This window comes from Mobula birostris, chromosome 19 (genome assembly GCF_030028105.1).
Source record: "Mobula birostris isolate sMobBir1 chromosome 19, sMobBir1.hap1, whole genome shotgun sequence".
Lineage (NCBI taxonomy): Eukaryota > Metazoa > Chordata > Chondrichthyes > Myliobatiformes > Myliobatidae > Mobula > Mobula birostris.
Window position 1 is genome coordinate 49,902,172 of NC_092388.1, and position 20,161 is coordinate 49,922,332.

Genomic DNA, 20,161 nt, shown 5'->3' on the forward strand with positions numbered 1-20,161 from the left:
CCTGAGTCGACGTAGTAGTAGTAGTAATAGTAGTAGTAGTAGTCCCTGTAGTAATTTTGTCCAAAAGGATACCTTTGCCTGTGAGTCAACGAAGTAGTAGTTTGAACAGAATGTCTTTAACAATCTGTGGGGAAAAGGGGACAATGGATTTTGTCAGATGGTTCCCAAGCAAACTATCAAAAAATTTGGTAGAATGCTTCAGCTCCAGAACTTTCAAGTAAACACTGTGGCTGTCAGGGAGAAAGTACTATGATGCTTTTGAAATGGATCACCAATTTTCTTATGAACTATGTATGTGCCAAAGTTATCGAAGTTTATCCCATCCAGCTTGTGTTCTCAGAGGCACACCTTGAGGCAAACACCAATTGCAATTGGATAGTCAGCTCCTTGATAAAAAGGCATTTCCCGATCTGCCTGAATGCAAGGAATTGGCTATGGTTGGGGTGCAGAATTCGCACATTCCAAGGTCCAGGACTGTGTGCTGAGAAAAATGCTGAAGCTCGGTGCAGCTACTGCAAAACCTGTGTGGGAAACAGAGACAGTGAAGACCCTTTGGCACTGAGCAATGAGTGTCTGCAACCTGTGTTCTAAAACAACGAAAATCCTTGGTCCGTTTGACCATGCAGAAGCACCCAACATGTTGGATGTTATTCTTATTAATACTCCAATGCATCTCTAATTCATTTCTCAGAGATGTTACTTAGTAATGTAATAAAACTCCTAGTGCAACCGGTAAGTATGAAGGGATTGGGGGCGTGGGGAGAGTTGTGGGAAAGCCCCAGAGGAAGTGTGGAAAATTAAACCAAATGAGTTTGTTGGGATTTCAGAAACCAGAATCAGGCGAGTTTCAAGGGATCATTGACCATGACAGCTGGACCTGATGTGTAAAAAGGAACATAAAAATCAGCACTAGTGTATTTTAGGGAAATAAAAGCAAGAGTTTCCATTATGTTATTGAAATAGCATATTTAAATAATGCATATACTGATTTCTTTTTAAGTCACATTGCAAAGTAACAATTTAGGGAGCATTTTATTTAATCATGGTTTGGATTTCCATATGCATGTGTGTAAAGTAGCAGAGTTGCCAGACTTTGACACTGAGTTCTGATTAGATGACAATTTACAGATATTTCAAATGTTAAATCACTAAATTATTGAACTCTGTACAAAGGCTTAATTGTACACATTTTTTTTCTGAAATCTATTTTTTGCCTGTTTAAAAATGCAGTGAAACTTGTATTACCTGAAATAACAAATTATAAACATGAAACAATTGCAGTTGGGTATAAAGAGCCATAGTCGTTGTCATACAGGTTAGAAATGGCGCTTTCAACACAGCTGGTCCGTGCAACTAGGATGCCCATCCAAACGTTTGACCCAAATCCTTTGAAACCTTTCCATGTACCTGCCCAAGTGGTTTTAAAAGTTGTTACTGTACCTGCCTCAACCACATCCTTCGGCTGTTCATTCAATATACGTACCATCCTCCCTATATTTAAAAAAAAATGTTGCCTCTGAGAAATCTAAAACAAAAAAGGAAATGCTGGAAAGGGTGAGTCTGTAGAGAGTGTGGAACAAAGTTTACTTTTTACTTGTTTCACAGCTTCTTTTTCTGCTAATTTCGAGGAAGAGTCTTTGACCTTGAACATTCGCTGTTTCTTTTTCCACAAATTCTGTCTAATATGCAGGGTTTCTATTTTCTGTTTTTACTATGACCTAAAATACCAGATTCTTTCAATTCATATTGAGCATTAAAGCAAAATAAGAATAGCACTAAAATTTTAAATTTGGCACATTTGCATCAAATCAGAAATCAAGTGGAAAACAGCCTTTCTTTGTTTTATATACACAAAATTCTGGCCCCTTCATTTCCAATCCTGATGAAGAATCTTGACCTGAAACGTCGACTGTTTTTCCCCTTCATAGATGCTGCAAAACTTGCTGAGTTCCTCCAGCATTCTGGGTTGCTCAAGATTTCTGCATCTATATAATCTCTTGTGTTTATTTCTTTGTTCTATGGTTTCTGTGCTCCAGGCAACCCCTGTGTTATGGTCTTTCAGGTAACGGAAACTTGATCTTGCTGAATTCACAAATTACTGTCCAAAAATTCAAGATATGGAATTAAATGCACTTGTACAGAATTTATGTGGGAAAATAAAATAAATAAGCACAATTTATTTCTTATCCATTTGCATTTCTTGATACATGCACAAATGACATGACTTTGCATTACAAAAACAAATCGCATTACACATTTTCTAGGAACACAACCCTCCGTAACACAGGGGTCATCTGTATCTTTTTATATTACTGTAGCAAAACCTGTAGGTGGAAAGGATGTTCCCACTTTTAAGAGGGCACTAAATTAAGGGGTCATAAATGTAGGTTTGTTGTAATCACTGGAACAAATAATCTCAGTGAAACCTTGTCACCCAGAGAATGTGTGCCACCTGGAATAAAGAATTCCATTGTTGAGGTGAATGGCATTTATAAGTTATTTAAGGAAATCTGATATTTGAGGGTCAAAGTTTGATTAAGAAATTGGGAGGTACCCGTATAAACACTAGGCTGGACTAGTTAGTTTGCATGCCTGTTCCTGTGTTGTAAACTCAATGCAGTTTTTATTTTCATTGAACAGCTCAATGATAGCTTGAAATGTGGAGACCACCAAAATTTTGAAAAGTCAAACCATTGAAGTAAATCTGGAAATGATGAACAGATGTCAATTTTTGGTTTCATATATATTGTTGTGGGGCTGGCAATTTAGAAACTGCAGAGTACTAATAGACTGGGTTGAAATGTACTGTGTGGAAATTCTTTCAGCGCTGCATGGAAATCAGCTATGTCAATTTAGTCCCATTTGCTCGTGTTTGATACATGTTCTTCTAAGCTCCTCCTATCCATGTCTTTTAAATGTTGCTATTGGACCTGCCTCATCCACTTTCCCTAGCAGTTCATCTCCTGGCATGCACCACCCTCTGCATGAAGAAGTTGTACCTGTGGTCCCTTTAAAATTTTTCATCTCTCATCTTAAACCTATACTTCTGTGGTCACCCCTCAGTCTCTCTTGTTCCAGCTGGACTGGAACCAATGTCCTAGGGGGAGCATTTGCTACTGTTGTTCAGGAGGATTTAAACTAATGTGGCAGGGGGATGGGAACAAGTGCAGACAGACAGAGGGGTGTAAAATGAGGGTAGAAGCAAAAAGTAGTAAGGTGAAAAGTAAAAATGGCAGGCAGGCAAATCCAGGGCAAAAATCAAAAAGGGCCACTTTTCAACATAATTGTATAAGGGCTAAGAGTGTAGCCTGAAGGCTTTGTGTGTCAATGCAAGGAGCATTCGTAACACGGTGGATGAATTGAATATGCAGATAGTTATTAATGAATATGATATAGTTGGGATCACAGAGACATGGCTCCAGGGTGACCAAGGATGGGAGCTCAACATTCAGAGATATTCAATATTCAGAAGGGAGAGACATGAAAGAAAAGGGGTAGCATTGCTGGTTAGAGAGGAGATTAACACAATAGAAAGGAAGGACATTAGCCTGGTGGATGTGGAATTGATATGGGTAGAGCTGCATAACACTAAGGGGCAGAAAACGCTGGTGGGAGTTGTGTACAGGCCACCTAACAGTAGTAGTGAGGTTGGGGATGGCATTAAACAGGAAATTAGAAATGTGTGCAATAAAGGAACAGCAGTTATAATGGGTGACTGCAATCTACATATAGATTGGGTGAACCAAATTGGGAAAGGTGCTGAGGAAGAGGATTTCTTGGAATGTATGCAGGATAGTTTTCTGAACCAACATGTCGAGGAACCAACTAGAGACCAGGCCATTCTAGACTGCGTATTGAGCAATGAGGAAGGGTTAGTTAGAAATCTTGTCGTGTGAGGCCCCTTGGGTAAGAGTGACCATAATATGGTGGAATTCTTCATTAAGATGGAGAGTGACATAGTTAATTCAGAAACAAAGGTTCTGAACTTAAAGAAGGGTAACTTTGAAGGTATGAGACGTGAATTAGCTAAGGTGGACTAGCAAATGATACTTAAAGGGTTGATGGTGGACATGCAATGGTAAGCATTTAAAGATCGCATGGATGAACTACAACAATTGTTCATCCCAGTTTGGCAAAAGAATAAACCAGGGAAGGTAGTGCACCCGTGGCTGACAATGGAAATTAGGGATGGTATCAATTCCAAAGAAGAAACATACAAATTAGCCAGAAAAAACAGCATACCTGAGGACTGGGAGAAATTCAGAGTCCAGTAGAGGAGGACAAAGGGCTTAATTAGGATGGGGAAAAAAGATTATGAGAGAAATCTGGCAGGGAACATAAAAACTGACTGTAAAAGCTTTTATAGATATGTAAAAAGAAAAAGATTGGTTAAGACAAATGTAGGTCCCTTACAGTCAGAAACAGGCGAATTGATCACGGGGAACAAGGACATGGCAGACCAATTGAATAACTAATTTGGTTCTGTCTTCACTAAGGAGGACATAAATAATCTTCCAGAAATAGTAGGGGACCGAGGGTCCAGTGAGATGGAGGAACTGAGGGAAATACATGTTAGTAGGGAAGTGGTGTTAGGTAAATTGAAGGGGTTAAAGGCAGATAAATCCCCAGGGCCAGATGGTCTGCATCCCAGAGTGCTTAAGGAAGTAGCCCAAGAATTAGTGGATGCATTAGTGATAATTTTTCATAACTCTTTAGATTCTGGGTAGAATCTTGAGGATTGGAGGGTGGTTAATGTAACCCGGCTTTTTAAAAAAAGGAGTGAGAGAGAAACCGGGGAATTATAGACGGATTAGCCTGACATTGGTGGTGGGGAAAATGTTGGAGTCAGTTATCAAAGATGTGATAACAGCACATTTGGATAGAGGTGAAATCATCGGACAAAGTCAGCATGGATTTGTGAAGGGAAAATCATGTCTGATGAATCTTATAAAATTTTTTGAGGATGTAACTAGTAGAATGAATAGGGGAGAACCAGTGGATGTGGTATATTTAGATTTTCAAAAGGCTTTTGACAAGGTCCCACACAGGAGATTAGTGTGCAAACTGAAAGCACATGGTATTGGGGGTATGGTATTGATGTGGATAGAGAATTGGTTGGCAGACAGGAAGCAAAGAGTGGGAATAAATGGAACCTGTTCAGAATGGCAGGTAGTGACTAGTGGGGTACCACAAGGCTCAGTGCTGGGACCCCAGTTGTTTACAATATATATTAATAATTTAGACGAGGGAATTAAATGCAACATCTCCAAGTTTGCGGATGACACGAAGCTGGGCGGCAGTGTTAGCTGTGAGGATGATGCTAAGAGGATGCAGGGTGACTTGGATAGGTTAGGTGAGTGGGCAAATTCATGGCAGATGCAATTTAATGCGGATAAATGTGAGGTTTCCACTTTCGTGGCAAGAACAGGAAAACAGATTATTATCTGAATGGTGGCGGATTAGGAAAAGGGGAGGTGCAATGAGACCTGGGTGTCATTGTACACCAGTCCTTGAAAGTGGGCATGCAGGTACAGCAGGCGGTGAAGAAGGCGAATGGTATGCTGGCACTCATAGCAAGAGGATTCGAGTACAGGAGCAGGGAGGTTCTACTGCAGTTGTACAAGGCCTTGGTGAGACCAAACCTGGAGTATTGTGTGCAGTTTTGGTAACCTGAGGAAAGACATTCTTGCCATAGAGGGAGTACAAAGAAGGTTCACCAGATTGATTCCTGGGATGGCAGGACTTTCATATGAAGAAAGACTGGATCGACTAGGCTTATACTCTCCGGAATTTAGAAGATTGAGGGGGGATCTTATTGAAACGTATAAAATTCTAAAGGGATTGAACAGGCTAGATGCAGGAAGATTGTTCCCGATGTTGGGGAAGTCCAGAATGAGGGGTCACAGTTTAAGGATAAAGGGGAAGCCTTTTAGGACCGAGATGAGGAAAAACTTCTTCACACAGAGAGTGGTGAATCTGTGGAATTCTCTGCCACAGGAAACAGTTGAGGCCAGTTCATTGGCTATGTTCAAGAGGGAGTTAGATATGGCCCTTGTGTCTAAAGGGATCAGGGGGTATGGAGAGAAAACAGGTACAGGGTTCTGAGTTGGATGATCAGCCATGATCATACTGAATGGTGGTGCAGGCTCGAAGGGCTGAATGGCCTACTCCTGCACCTATTTTCTATGTTTCTATGTAAGTCTTCCCAACTTCTCCCTGTAACTCAAGCCCTCAAATCATGGCTGTACCTGCATAAGCCTTCTCTGCACTCTTTCTAGTTTAATGGTGTCTTTCCTATAACAGGGCAACCAAAATTATACATATACGCCAAGTGTGATCTCAGTGATATCTAGTGCAAACTGCAACATAACGCCCAAACTTCTGTATTCAATACCCTAATTGATGAAGGCTGCTTGCCAAGTGCCTTCTTCAACAACCTGTCAAGCTGTGACGGTGCTTTCAGCAAACTATGTACTTGTACTCCTAGGTCCCTCTGTTCCACAGCACTAGTCGGGGCACTCCTATTCACTGTACAAATCCTACCCTGATCTGACATCCCAACAGGTGAGAAGACAGCTGAAACATCTCAACCCAAGCAAGGCTGCAGGAACGGATGGTGTCAGTACCAGGGTGCTCAAAGCCTGTGCCCCTCAGCTATGTGGAGTACTTTGCCAGGTATTCAACCTGAGCCTGAGTCTCCGGAGGGTTCCTGTGCTGTGGAAGACATCCTGCCTCGTCCTTGTGCCGAAAACGCCGCGCCCCAGCGGCCTCAATGACTACAGACTGGTGGCATTGACCTCCCACATCATGAAGACCCTGGAGAGACTTGTTCTGGAGCTCCTCCGGCCTATGGTCAGGCCACACTTAGATCCCCTCTAGTTCGCCTACCAGGCCCAACTAGGAGTTGAGGATGCCATCGTCTACCTGCTGAACCGTGTCTACGCCCACCTGGACAAGCCAGCGAGCACTGTGAGGGTCATGTTTTTTGACTTCTCCAGTGCGTTCAACACCATCCGCCCTGCTCTGCTGGGGCAGAAGCTGACAGCGATGCAGGTGGATGCTCCCCTGGTGTCATGGATTCTTGATACCTGACTGGCAGACCACAGTACGTGTGCTTGCAACAGTGTGTGTCCGACAGAGTGATCAGTAACACTGGGGTGCCACAGGGGACTGTCTTGTCTCCCTTTCTCTTCACCATTTACACCTCGGACTTCAAGTACTGCAGAGTCTTGTCATCTTCAGAAGTTTTCGGATGACTCTGCCATAGTTGGATGCATCAGCAAGGGAGATGAGGTTGAGTACAGGGCTACTGTAGGAAACTTTGTCACATGGTGTGAGCAAAATTATCTGCAGCTTATTGTGAAAAAGACTAAGGAGCTGGTGGTAGACCTGAGGAGAGCTGTTTCCATCCAGGGGGTCAGTGTGGACATGGTGGAGGATTACAAATACCTGGGGATACGTATTGACAATAAACTGGACTGGTCAAAGAACACTGAGGCTGTCTACAATAAGAGTCAGAGCTGTCTCTATCTCCTGAGGAGACTGAGGTTCTTTAACATCTGCCGGACGATGCTGAGGATGTTCTACGAGTCTGTGGTGGCCAGTGCTATCATGTTTGCTGTTGTGTGCTGGGGCAGCAGGCTGAGGGTAGCAGACACCAACAGAATCAACAAACTCATTCGTAAGGCTAGTGATGTTGTGGGGATGGAACTGGACTCTCTCACAGTGTCTGAAAAGAGGATGCTGTCCAAGTTGCATGCCATCTTGGTCAATGTCTCCCATCCACTACATAATGTACTGGGTGGGCACAGGAGTACATTCAGCCGGAGACTCATTCCACCAAGATGCAGCACAGAGCGTCACAGGAAGTCATTCCAGCCTGTGGCCATCAAACTTTACAACTCCTCCCTTGGAGGGTCAGACACCCTGAGCCAATTGGCTGGTCCTGGACTTATTTCATAATTTACATATTACTATTTAACTATTTATGGTTTATTACTATTTATTATTTATGGTGCAACTGTAACAAAAACCAATTTCCCCCGGGATCAATAAAGTATGACTATGACTATGAAAATGCAAATACAAATTGGTCTGAATGTGGAGATTTAGTGAGAATTACTATTGGCCAAGAAAATAATGCAAGGATCGTGTTCATGTGGGTATGAGAGACTTGTACAGCTTTGAGTGACTTACATTTCTGAATCTTGCAAGTTCTCCATTGCCATTACTGAGACAAAGATCGAACATTAGTTTTCTACTAATTTCTTCCTTTTATTTCACTAGGGATGGGTTGTAAAGATGAAGAACTTACAACCGAACAGCGCAATCTTGCTGTCAGGTAGGATAAAATAGCCTATATTTAACTTGTTCACACTAAACACAAGGTTGCTTCTAACTTAAGACTATCGTTTTCATAGTTAATTGTTTATATTGGATAGTTAAATCAGTTAAGCTTATACACTTAAGAAAAAATACAATAAAGAATTTGGAGAGAGATGTTACGATCATTTTCATATGCCATTTGCAGAGGACTTGTTGCCGAGAACTTTACCAATGTTGTTCACACAACATAGCCATCCGTTGTACGTCCTAGGTCCCTACTTCTGCTGGGAAGCATATGAAGGAATCCATTGTCTTTGATGTCCTGACATTTAGAGGCCTTCTTGAATAGTGGCATTAGTAGAACCTCCTCCGTGCCATGTGCTTGCACTCCTTTCCAGTTGTCAAATGATATGAAATGGATAAATGGATGTCATTACCTATTTTGTCTCTTTTTCCATTCTCCGTTGTATTTTGGCCTTGAAGATACCAGTGGGACAATAGTCCTTGGCACCATATTTTTTGCTTTGCCTTTTTGCCCCCTTTGCATCCTGAGTTCATATTTAACTGGCGGGTAACATTGATGTTGCAAGCTGCTACCCTGGATGCTGTTACAGCATTTCTGTAAGCTCTGAGAGTCTTACAAGTGCCTCGTGTTAATTGGCCATTTGAGACTAAATTGGATGTAAAATTAGGGCTGAATATGTAATAGTTAATATTATACCTTTTAGATAAGGCTGCCAAATGTTTTGCATTTATTGTGATAACATTCCTCTTTTTTTTATATTTACAGTACAAGACCTACATTTCTAGAATATTGCAGCTATCACTTGAATTTTCTTGGTATTTTGGCTGGGCCAACCAGCAATTACAGGGACTATATTGCTTTTATTGAAGGAACCCATATAAACATGAAACTAATAGAAGAACAGTGGAAGCAAAGGGGTTATACCCAGTTCCCTGATACTTCACCATTTGTAAGTATGCAACAATGTTGATTCTTTTGGTGTGTTTTCTTGAGATTGTGCTTTGCTACAGGCATATCTTTATTTTGTTTAACCGTCTGTATTACTCAGTTCATTCATACCTACCTAATTGCGAAGTAGTTTATTGTTGTCACATGTACTGATGTACTGTGTCTTACATACAGTCATATAGATCAATTTATTTCAACAGTGCACTGAGGTAAACCATTAACAGAGTGCAGAATAAAGTGTTACATCTACAGAGAAACTGCAGGCCAGGTAGACAATAAAGTGCTAAGTCCCAGTGAGGGAGATTGTGACAGCAAGAGTCCATCTTATTTTACTAGGGAAATATTTAGTAGTCTTATAACAATGAGATAAAAGCTGTTCTCGAGCCTAGTGGTACATGCTTCCCTTTGCTGGATGGGAGGGACAGAGAAGAGAGAATATCCAGCGTGGGTGGGTTCTTTGATTGTGCTGCTACTTTACTGAGACAGTGAGAAATACAGACAGAGTCCATGGAGAGGAGGCTGGTTTCTGTGATCTGCTGAGCTGTGTCTATATTTTCTTGTAGTCTCAGGCAGAGCAGTTGCCATACTATGCCATGATGCATCTGGACTGCCTTCTATAGTGCATTGATTAAAAAAAAACAAATTGGTGAGGGTCAAAGGGGACTGCCAAATTTCTTTAGTCTCCTGATGAAGTAAAGGTGCTGGTGAGTATTCTTGGCCTTTGTGTCAATTTAGTTGGTCCATGGCAGGCTATTGTTGATGTTCACTCCTAGATTTCAATCCCCTCAACCTCAGCACCATGGATGTAAGGAGTTCATGCACTTTTGTTTTGCTGACATTAAGGGAAAGGTTGTTGTCATGACACCATGGCATTAGGCTCTTTATTTCCACCAGCTGATATGCACAGGATTTGAGAATACAGCCAGGGACACCTTTCAGGCTAGATGCCTTTGTAGGTTAACTCTCTAGAAGACTGATCTGATTTCTTCAACAGTGACTGTGCATTGGAGGCTGTGAAAGTGAATTTTAAATTTTGGGACCTGGGCTTGGATTTAACACAACTGACTGACTGAAAGTCTTCTCTGCCTGCACTCTGCAGGGTCCCTTTGTTTAATACCTTTAGGAGGTCTGAATCCAGGTGTTAGTGTGCATGGGACTGCGTTTCAATGCTGCCCTGTTCTGTGCAGTGTTATTTGGAAAATATTCTATATTGTCTCTGTACTTTATGGTTAGCTGTTATGAGAAATAGAAACATCCTACAGCTGGTGTGGTACAAGATACTCATTCAAAACCCAGTTTACTGCTTATTATAAGGGCCTACCCCTTTGTACTAGTGATCAAAGAGACACAGAGAACCTGTATTTACCAAGAAGTAACCTTTATTGCCTCAACTAAAAAGCACTTGGGTTTGCAAACTAACTACCTATGTGCCCACCCACTAGTATTCCCTGAATCTCCATGAACAGACAATGAAGAGAAAAAATATTATGCAAGAGAGGAGTCTATGCAGGCCAGGTGTTCCTTGTGGTCCTGATCTCCATGTGTCCATGGGGTCCTCCTCATCCACGATGATTGTTCTGTGGTTGCTGGAGAGTCATCGCTGTTAAGTATTTGAAGCTCCTGACTATTGCAGTGTTCCTTATCAGTTCAACTGATGGGTTTCCATCCCATTGGCTGAAAGTCACCTGACCTACCTGGGTCACCTTCTGGCTCTGGTCCAGGGCTACAACCAGTATTGTTCTAGGGTTTCTTCCCCAGCCTCATGTCTTTGTTCCTTTCAACTCTGACTGGTTTGAGACTCTGAGTCTAGCAAGATTCCAGATTCCCTCTCCGGCAAGTCTTCCATTTTACATTATAAATAGTTACTCGTCTGAGAATGGTCCAGGTTTACCAGTTCATCAGCTGAAGCTTTCTATGTCCACATTCAATTGCACTGATTAGATCAGCCTTTCGCAACTTTTTTACCCTGGAGGAACCCCTGAAATAACTTCTGGGTGTCAGGGAACACCTGTGTAAAAATTATTACATCTACAACTCACGTTAGCGTGATCAGCAAGTTGTAGATATAATAATTCAAAAATAATTGTCAATGCTCTTTTGATTAGAGAATGAATTTTTAGCCAACCTTTCTTGGAAAAAAAAAGGTAGTTAAGCTTAACTTATATTTCTTGAAATTAATCTCTTTCTTGCCCTTTCATAAATTTTAAAAATGTGTAAGGCAAACATAATAAATTTCTGTTAAATAACTGGCTTTAGCCAAAGTGGGATTTAATTTTTCTAAAGGTAGGCTTTGATGGATTTAATTTCAATAAAGATTGTAAGTCAATTTTAATTAATGCTATTTACAACATGAAAATTCATTAACAATGAATTTTTAGTGAAGCTAGTTTACTAAAAATAGTAAATTGACAAAAAATTACTCCTGCAATTCACCTTTCAGCTCAAACACTCTTGAGAACTCTTCCTCTGGTAAACCACAGGATTTATTGTGTAGTAGATATGCTTTTTGTCCAGGTTTTCACACAGTTTTTTAAAAACATTCTCAAATGAACTGACCTTCATTTAATAAAGTTAAGCATTTTTTGTAGCATCATTAAGAACTTGTTTCACTTCATCTCTAAGAGTTTTTGACATCAGTACCTCTCTGTGAAGAAAGCAGTGTGTTGTGATGTCAGGATTTTCTTTTTTTTCACAAGAGAAACAAAACCTCTCATGGAACCCACCGATCAATACGTCTGCTTAACATACTGTTTGACAGTGAAACCTTTTCAATTTCTCGTACTGCATCTTGTCCTAGGATTTTATCACTATAATTTTACATTCTAACATTATTAGGTTCTCACCAACTGTGTGACTTTTCCTTATCTGGTTAATAAGTTCTGCTACTAAATAACTTGCTTCCAGTATCCTTTTACTGACTGTAATTTTATTAACCAACAGTTTACTCTGTTTTGAGATTCCAATAGCCATTTAAAATAATCAGCGCTTTTACATGTCATATGGCTGTGATTTCTAGTTAGGTGCCTTTTCATTTTTGCTGGAGCCATTGCTGCATTTGTAAGTTTGTAAAAATCGCCACATTGGACCATCAGACATGTCTGTAAAACACGGGTAAATAAAATATAAAAACAACAGCATAATAAATAACTAAACAAGAAAACTGCCAAAGATTCAAAAACTTAATGATACAATTCACTTCTATCTTACACAATCCACGTTTTGCGACATTTACAACAACAACAACAAAGTGATAGGGCCAGCAGCTGAGTTGCGGCGTGTAAAAATTCCTTCTTTAAAATGAAAATTTCTCTCCAATTTTCTACTGCACCAGTAGAGTTTGTTCGCTCCCAGAAGTCAGTTGGCAGTGCATAAGGGGAAGTTGGTGTGGAGAGGCTGACGTTATAGCCCAAGTTGGGCGAGTTCATTCATTGCTCAGAAAACGCACTTCACGTTCCTCATCAGCCTACTGTCCTCCCCTCCTTTTCTTAAAAAAGAAAATCCAATACAGCACTCACCAGTTATCAGCCTACCGTCCTCCCCTATCTCATGTCAAAACCTGGGAATGGACTCGAGCAAATAAACATGGTCCTACTGCGCAGTGCCATACTGAGCTGAGAGGCCTCGAACGAGATTGCCAACGGGGCTGCTCGGTCACTGCCCACCTCTGCAAGCGCTACCATTGTGCATTGTGTGAAGTTCAAAAAAACGATGCTTGTTTTAAAAATCAGCATCTCACAGCACCTCTAGTGACTTCTTGCAGAACTCCAGGGTTCTGTGGACCCTGGTTGAGAAGCCCTGGATGAGGTGATCCCAGAGCAAGACTCAGTTCAGAATCCACAAGATGGGGGTGGGGGATTGCAAGGACCATTTTACAAAATGCACATGACAAGAACAAAGAAAATTTCTTTAGTCTACTTCCACTGTCCTTGATTCATTCAAACCCACTGATTTGTAGACTGTAGTTCTTTCTGGCCATCATGCTCAATGTTATCAGAACATTGGAAGGTACTTAAATAGAAAAATACCGTATCCTCCAACTCTTAATGTCTGTGATGAACATTAGGATACTAATGTATACATGATGCATATGTTGTACAGTTTATTCAATCAAAGCATCACACTGCACAGAAAAGGGCCTTTAAGTGCACCCATTTGCACTAAACCCATTTTATCCTACTCCCCCCACCCCACTCCCACAATCACCACCTATTACCTTAAAGTTTTCTCAAATTCTACTGCTCACCTCGTACTAGGGACAGTTACGTTGCACACCTACACATCTTTATCATGTATGAGGTGATGGCAGCACCTGTGGGATCCTACATTGAGAGGACATAACTTCACCCAGTGACAGCGATGAGGATTGAATTCGGGTAGTTGAGGCTGAGCTACATCAAAGGGAGGCCAGCAGCAATTGTTCTGACTGATGTTCCTTCACGTAATGACTTCTAAATTCAGTTGGTCATGGTAAACATTTTTCCCCCACAAATTAATCTTCGTTACCTGAGTGATATGTTCTACAGCGTTTCATCTTGGCCTTTTGTCTGTCAAGTCTTTCCAGGGACTTTGCTCCACCTTTTATATATTCTGAAATGTTGGCCATTCCCTCAATTGACTGTCTGTGAACTCTGAAGTTCTCTTCCTAAAACTTACTGAATCTTTTTTTTAAACCTCAGTTTTCACCTGTAAAGTACTCCTTAAATCCATCCTCTTTGTCAAAGTTTTTGATTAACTGCTCTAATATGTGATGCTGTATCAAATATAGTTTGATAGTGCTGCTGCCAAATGCCTTATGAATGTCAGAGAGGAGTGAGCCACTCGGACTAAAAAAGCAGGATAAATCCATTAGGTCAATTATTAAGGCTTCAGCTTGCCCTGATGATTGTAAAGGTAACAGCTGTTGTTAGCAGTGAATTTAACTAGAATCTGTTCGCTGTCCCAGGGTGGCTTCATTTGGCCGCAGGCCTCATTGCAGCTTGGATTCAAAGATAAAAAGATGAATTCCAGGGACATGCTCAGTGGTTCCCCTGTCATGAGGGTAACATTGTTACTGTGTTACTTCAAGGAGTACTTGTAAAGTCAAGATCATTAAGAATCATAGGAATAATCTTATAACCTCCCACTGCAATAAGAATGATAGTATTTACTGGAGGGCATCACAGCCCAGAACATCCCCAGAGTTGTGTTCAATGCCAAAACAACTTTAGCTGTTTCATCCATGATCCAATAAATGGATTGCTTTGTTTTGGATTTTATCAGATTTCTAGATATGAGAACATTTCTTTGTAGTTTCTGTCTTTGTCCTTTGGCTGTACACATTGGAAGTTTAGCTGCTGCTGTTAAAAATACCTTAGTGCAGGAGTTCCCAACTATTTTTTGCTGTGGACCCCAGGCTGAGAACCCTTGCCTTAGTGCACCTGGTAGTAATCAGTGGTACATACTGCAGACACAGTGCACTGGTAGCAGAGGGACTTTTAACTCTCTGGAAAATTGACATCATTCAAAAAGCTACAACTTAGTCAATTATCATTCATTCCATCACTTCTCTACACGGATCACTCATTGTAACTGCAAATATGTACCATGTAGAGAATATACAGTTGCAACTTAAGTAGACTTATTTAACAGCACTCAGTACATCTGTATTCTTTGCCAGCTAAACAAGGGCAAGAATTGCCCACAAAATACACCATCAGAAATTTATTTCTCAGGATGCAACTGCATTGACCTTAGATATATCTGCTCTCTTTCCTTTTCATAAGACCATCAATTGAACCATGTGCAGGCCTTTGCGTCCCTTAAATGTAGTCTGTCATTCAATAAGATCATGAGTGATTTGATTGTTGGTGTTGACTCCACTTCCCTGCCTAATCCCAGTAGCCTTAGACTTGCCTATGGACTAAAACTCCACCAGTTTCAGCCATGAATATACTAAATAACTTGACTTTGGGGAAGCAATTCCCAGTGTTCACAACTATGACAGCCAAAGCTACTCCATTCTCAGAGTTAACTGTGTGATTCCTTTTTGAAAGACTATATCCACTGTCTTTACACTCTTCCACCATGTGAAGTGTGCTCCTAGCATCTGTTCTCAGAATCTTGTGTCTTAATAAGATCATCTGTCCCCTTTCTAAATGCCAGAGATTGTAAGTACAATTTATTCAGATTTCCTCATCCTTTTATGTAAAAAGTCAAGTTAATGACTGCACAGCCTCCAAGACAAATATGCCCTTGTTTAAATTAGATTACCTTAGGGCCAAGTCAGTGAATTCCAACTCTAGTAGATCTCTGTAAATACAGTACAAGCACTGCAGTAAGTCAAGGAGGTCACTTCCCACTCCTAAAGATGTGTCTGCTTGTGATGTCTACACCCCATGAGCATGGAAGAAGAAGAAGCAAATATCCATCACTCAAACAGAGCTCCCATATTATTTCCCCTGTTTTGCTGATCATCTCATTCAGGTTCATTTGTTAATACGTTGTCTTTTTGACTACATTGCTAGACACAAGACAACAAAATCATCATTTTAAACCCTTTCAAAATATTCAAATAAAAAATAAAACATTATTATTAATTTAAGAATGCAAATACGAGGAAATCTGCAGATGCTAGAATTTCAAGCAACGCACATAAAAGTTGCTGGTGAATGCAGCAGGCCAGGAAGGAGACTAGCTCTTCTTTCATTTAGTCCTGATGAAGGGTCTGAGCCCGAAACGTCTACTGTACCTCTTCCTAGAGATGCTGCCTGGCCTGCCGCGTTCTCCAGCAACTTTTATGTGTGTTGCTTGATTATTATTAATTATCCCTTCTTTATTGATTATCCCTTCTTTGTGTATCTTGAATACCTTTATTCTTCATGCTGCTGTGCTGGCCCTATATTGTGGACTGTCAACATCACATAATAATGGAGGCTACAGATCACTATAAAGTCTAGTCCTAAGGACATGCTTGGACAACAGATAGAGGCAACAGCAAGGAAAATGGTAACTGTGAGATCATAAAGCACGTCACTTGAATGCAATACAAAAATAAAACTGGTTCATGAACACATTGATGCTTCTCTAGGTAATCCACAGTAATGGATGACACATTGGTAGACTGCAGTGGAAACTGATAACAGCCTTCAGAAGCAACAGAATGTCTGGGTTTGCATGTGTTGGAAATCAAGCCAGAAGAAATGAATAATGGCCTCCTGGTTGGGTGTAAAGCTGTATAGAGTTGCAGCTGGGCTGCCCCAAGCAATTTAACATTTTTCATAGCCCTATAGTAGGTCTGTGAATCTGGAGCAGTATTTCTGAGGAACCTCATTTTCTACAGAAATAAGCTCATCTTTACCTTGCATTCTGACCGCAGACTGCTTGTGCCCAAAGACAAATCTGATGCAGATCTTGACATTAGCGACACTCTAGAATACACAGTGGATCAATAGCTGAGTTGGAAGCTGCAGTGATAGCACAAATGATGGGTTGCTACCTTTTGTCTCCTTGCACCGTTCTGATGCCTGAACATGCAGGTGCTTCTTGTAGTCCGACCAAAGAAAGCCACAAGGACTGGGTCATGGTGAAGGGAGTGCCTAAGAGAGAGCTGCATGCTAGCACTATTTCTAATTTATGCATCAGAAATTGTGAGTTAAGTGGAAAAGGGAATGTTGGCAGATGGATTATGTTTGAGTATACTTAGAAAAAGTACTGTGAATGTATTTTCCATGGTCTGCTATACCACCACTGGACATTAGGGGAATCACACTGATAAATACTAGTATTTCAGCTTTAGGTTGGCATTTTCATTTGATCATGGGCTTGTCTCTTGCCAGTGAGTAATGCATCGCAACCCCAGTGTGCACATTCCACTTTAAACCCCATTATTATTGCTAATCAATATTTTATTTCTGATTTCTGCAAGAATTTATAAAGTTATGAGCATGGTTCCCTTGACTTAAAATTGCTTCATTTTAATATTAATTCATTGCATTTTTATTTGCTTTTCATAATCTCCACATATAAAAATGTTATTACTGATGATCCTGTGCCATCAAAATATGATATTTTCTGACATTTGTTTTTGTTTTTCTAGAGAGCTGTGGCAAACAAAATGCTTATCACCTTTTTCTGTATGGTTTGGTTTATGGGAATTACCAAGAACTTTCCTATCTCCTATAACGTGGATGACAAGTTTATAAGTGAAACCTCATTCTTCTGGAGACTCTGTTACCTCTTCATCTCAGTTCATGCATCTAGACCCAAGTATTACTTTGCTTGGACTTTAGGTAGAGTATTTTGGTGCATATTACTGCCATGTTTACATTTTTATGGTGAATTAAAGCTTCTGCAATCTTTGTTTGAACCATGGAGCAAAAGAAAAGGCAGGAGTTATCAAATGTTAGATATTAACACATTATTTTAGAAACAATAGGGTAATTTGATATTATCAGAAGTTTAACCTGTATTTGCCTTTGTTTATTGAAGACAATAGCTGAAAACTATAAAAGATTCAGGGTGTAGAATATGCATAAACGCTTTATTTTTGTGACAATCTTGAAATCAGCCTGGGTGGATCAATGGAATTTGAGTAATAAAAGGAAAATATTTGTTTCATTTAATTTCCTTCTCCCAAGATGGTTATTTGCTTTCTAGAATATCAGATTGCTTTGAATGGGAATTGTTCTTCAGTTTCCTTTCCCGCCCTTCTCTCTTGTGCTGCCTCCAATTCTATCATATCCTTCTCTAAGTATGAGGAACAAATACTCCCTATTCTAAAACTTCAGTCCTTTACAATAAAGAGCAGTAACTGCATGATCATCTGTCCCTAGTTTCTACCCATGAAGATAGAGAGGGGCACAAATTTGTCTGGGCATCAGTGAAGGTCATGGCGCAAGCAAGCACGCAGTATGCAAGAGAATTCCTAGAAGCATGGTTTTCCGTGAACAATTTTGTAAGCAGATGTGTAGACCTTGAACCTATTTATTAGCCAATGTGGGCAAAATTCCAGACTAGAATGCACGAAATTCGCCAAGCAACCAATTAGTGACTAGATTTCCTCCCCACATCACAGTTGAATTTCTGTAATAATGACCAATCAGCTGATTGATAAGTATAATAAAGGCCAAGCATTCAGAGGACACCACAATGAACAGCACATTGATGATGTCTCCTTGTATGGTGATGAAAAGTAAATTGCCAAGATTGGATAACCACTCAATCCAAGCAGCAATATGCTACTTGCTGTCTTAACTACTTATTAGACGTGCCTGCTAACTTTTTGTGATTCATTCACTAGAACAGTAAGATTCCTCTGAACCGTACTCATTTGCATTCCCTCTCCTTATAGATAATCAACTGCCTTTTGATTCCTCTTACCAAATTGCATGACCTCACACTTCCCCAATTTAAACTCCATTTGTCAGGTAACTTAATCTCTCTATATGCTGTGTAGAATCACAATGTCCTCATTATAACCTACCCTTTCACATATATTTGTATCTTTGGAAACCTTAGCATTTTTGTTCTTCTTCCAGTTTATTACTATCAATAGTAAGCAATTGAGAGTCTAGAGCTGATCCCTCGGGTAGTCCACTAGTTACACTTACTAACCTGAAAAGGGCACATTTATTCTATGTCTGTTTTCTGTGCAACTTCCAGTTTTAATCCATGTTAACACACTTCCTCCAGTACCCTGAGTTTTTGATATATCCACCAGCTTCTTATGTGACACATTGTCAAATGTCTCTTAGAAATCAAACTACAACTACAAGTCTCCCTATCATTTCCTCAAAGTACAAGTTTGTATTTAAGCAAATTTGTCAAATATGATTTACCTTTCATAAAACCATATTGGCTAAATTTGATTATATTCAGCCTTCCTAAATGAGCAGTAAATTCTTCTTTGAGTATGAACTCTAGCATTTTGACAACAATGTATGTTAAACTGCCTATATATTGCCAAAGGCCGACATTAAACAGGCCCTCAAGGCACTGAGTGCCGACATCAGCAAACAAGTAACAGCCTTCCCAGACGCCATTCAGTTCATTGTTGGGAACTTCATTCAGGCTTGTTTGAAGAAACATCTGCCAAATTATCATCAACATCTCACCTGCAGCACCAGAGGTCCCAACATACTTGGCCACTGCTATACTACATTTAGGAATGCCTACCGTTCCATGCCCAGACGGCAATTCAGGAAATCTGATCACTTGTCTGCATACAGGCAGAAGCTAAAGAGCAAGGCTCCAGAGATGAGGACAGCAAAGAGGCTGTTTTGGGAAGCAGAGGAGCGGCTGCGGGATTATTTCAAGTTGGTGGACTGGGCCGTGTTCAAGGACTCATCAGAGGATCTGAATGAATACATCATGGTTGTCAAGGACTTGATAAAAACAATTATATACAGGTGAGTCCCCACAAAATCATTGTCTTCCCCAAGCAGAAGCCTTGGATGAATCATGAGATCCGCAATCTGCTGAGGGCCAGATCAGTGGCATTCGGGTCTGGTGAGCAAGTAAAATACAAGAAGTCCAGATACGATCTCCGGAAAGCCATCTCATGTGAGAAGTGGCATTTCTGGACCAAATTTGAATCAACGAAGGACACTCAACAGCTGTGGCAAGGCTTGAAACCTACAAAGTGAAACCATGCGATATACGTACCAAGGCTTTGCTCTCAGATGAGCTCAATGCCTTTTATGCTTGCTTTAACCATCAAAATGCACTGAGCACTGAGCTCAGTAAGCACTGAGAGCGGTAAGCTTAAAGGAGTTGGGGGCTTGCTGTTCTGGTTAACAACGGATGGTGCAATCCTGGTCATATTACGATCGAGGAATGTGTTTGTAGACCGGATATTGAACTTTTTGCTATTGGACTCTGGCCATA

The 20,161-nt window shown here is 40.6% G+C and overlaps 1 protein-coding gene across 1 annotated transcript in view; it reads left to right on the forward strand.

Annotated features, from left to right (window-relative positions):
• LOC140212586 (lysophospholipid acyltransferase 1-like) overlaps window positions 1–20,161 on the forward strand; it is a 121,179-nt gene that overhangs the window by 55,834 nt on the left and 45,184 nt on the right. The window contains exons 6-8 of the mRNA XM_072283564.1: window positions 8,287–8,341; window positions 9,116–9,299; window positions 17,373–17,565. Of these exons, the coding sequence (XP_072139665.1) occupies window positions 8,287–8,341; window positions 9,116–9,299; window positions 17,373–17,565 (432 nt within the window). The remainder of the gene's footprint in view (window positions 1–8,286; window positions 8,342–9,115; window positions 9,300–17,372; window positions 17,566–20,161) is intronic.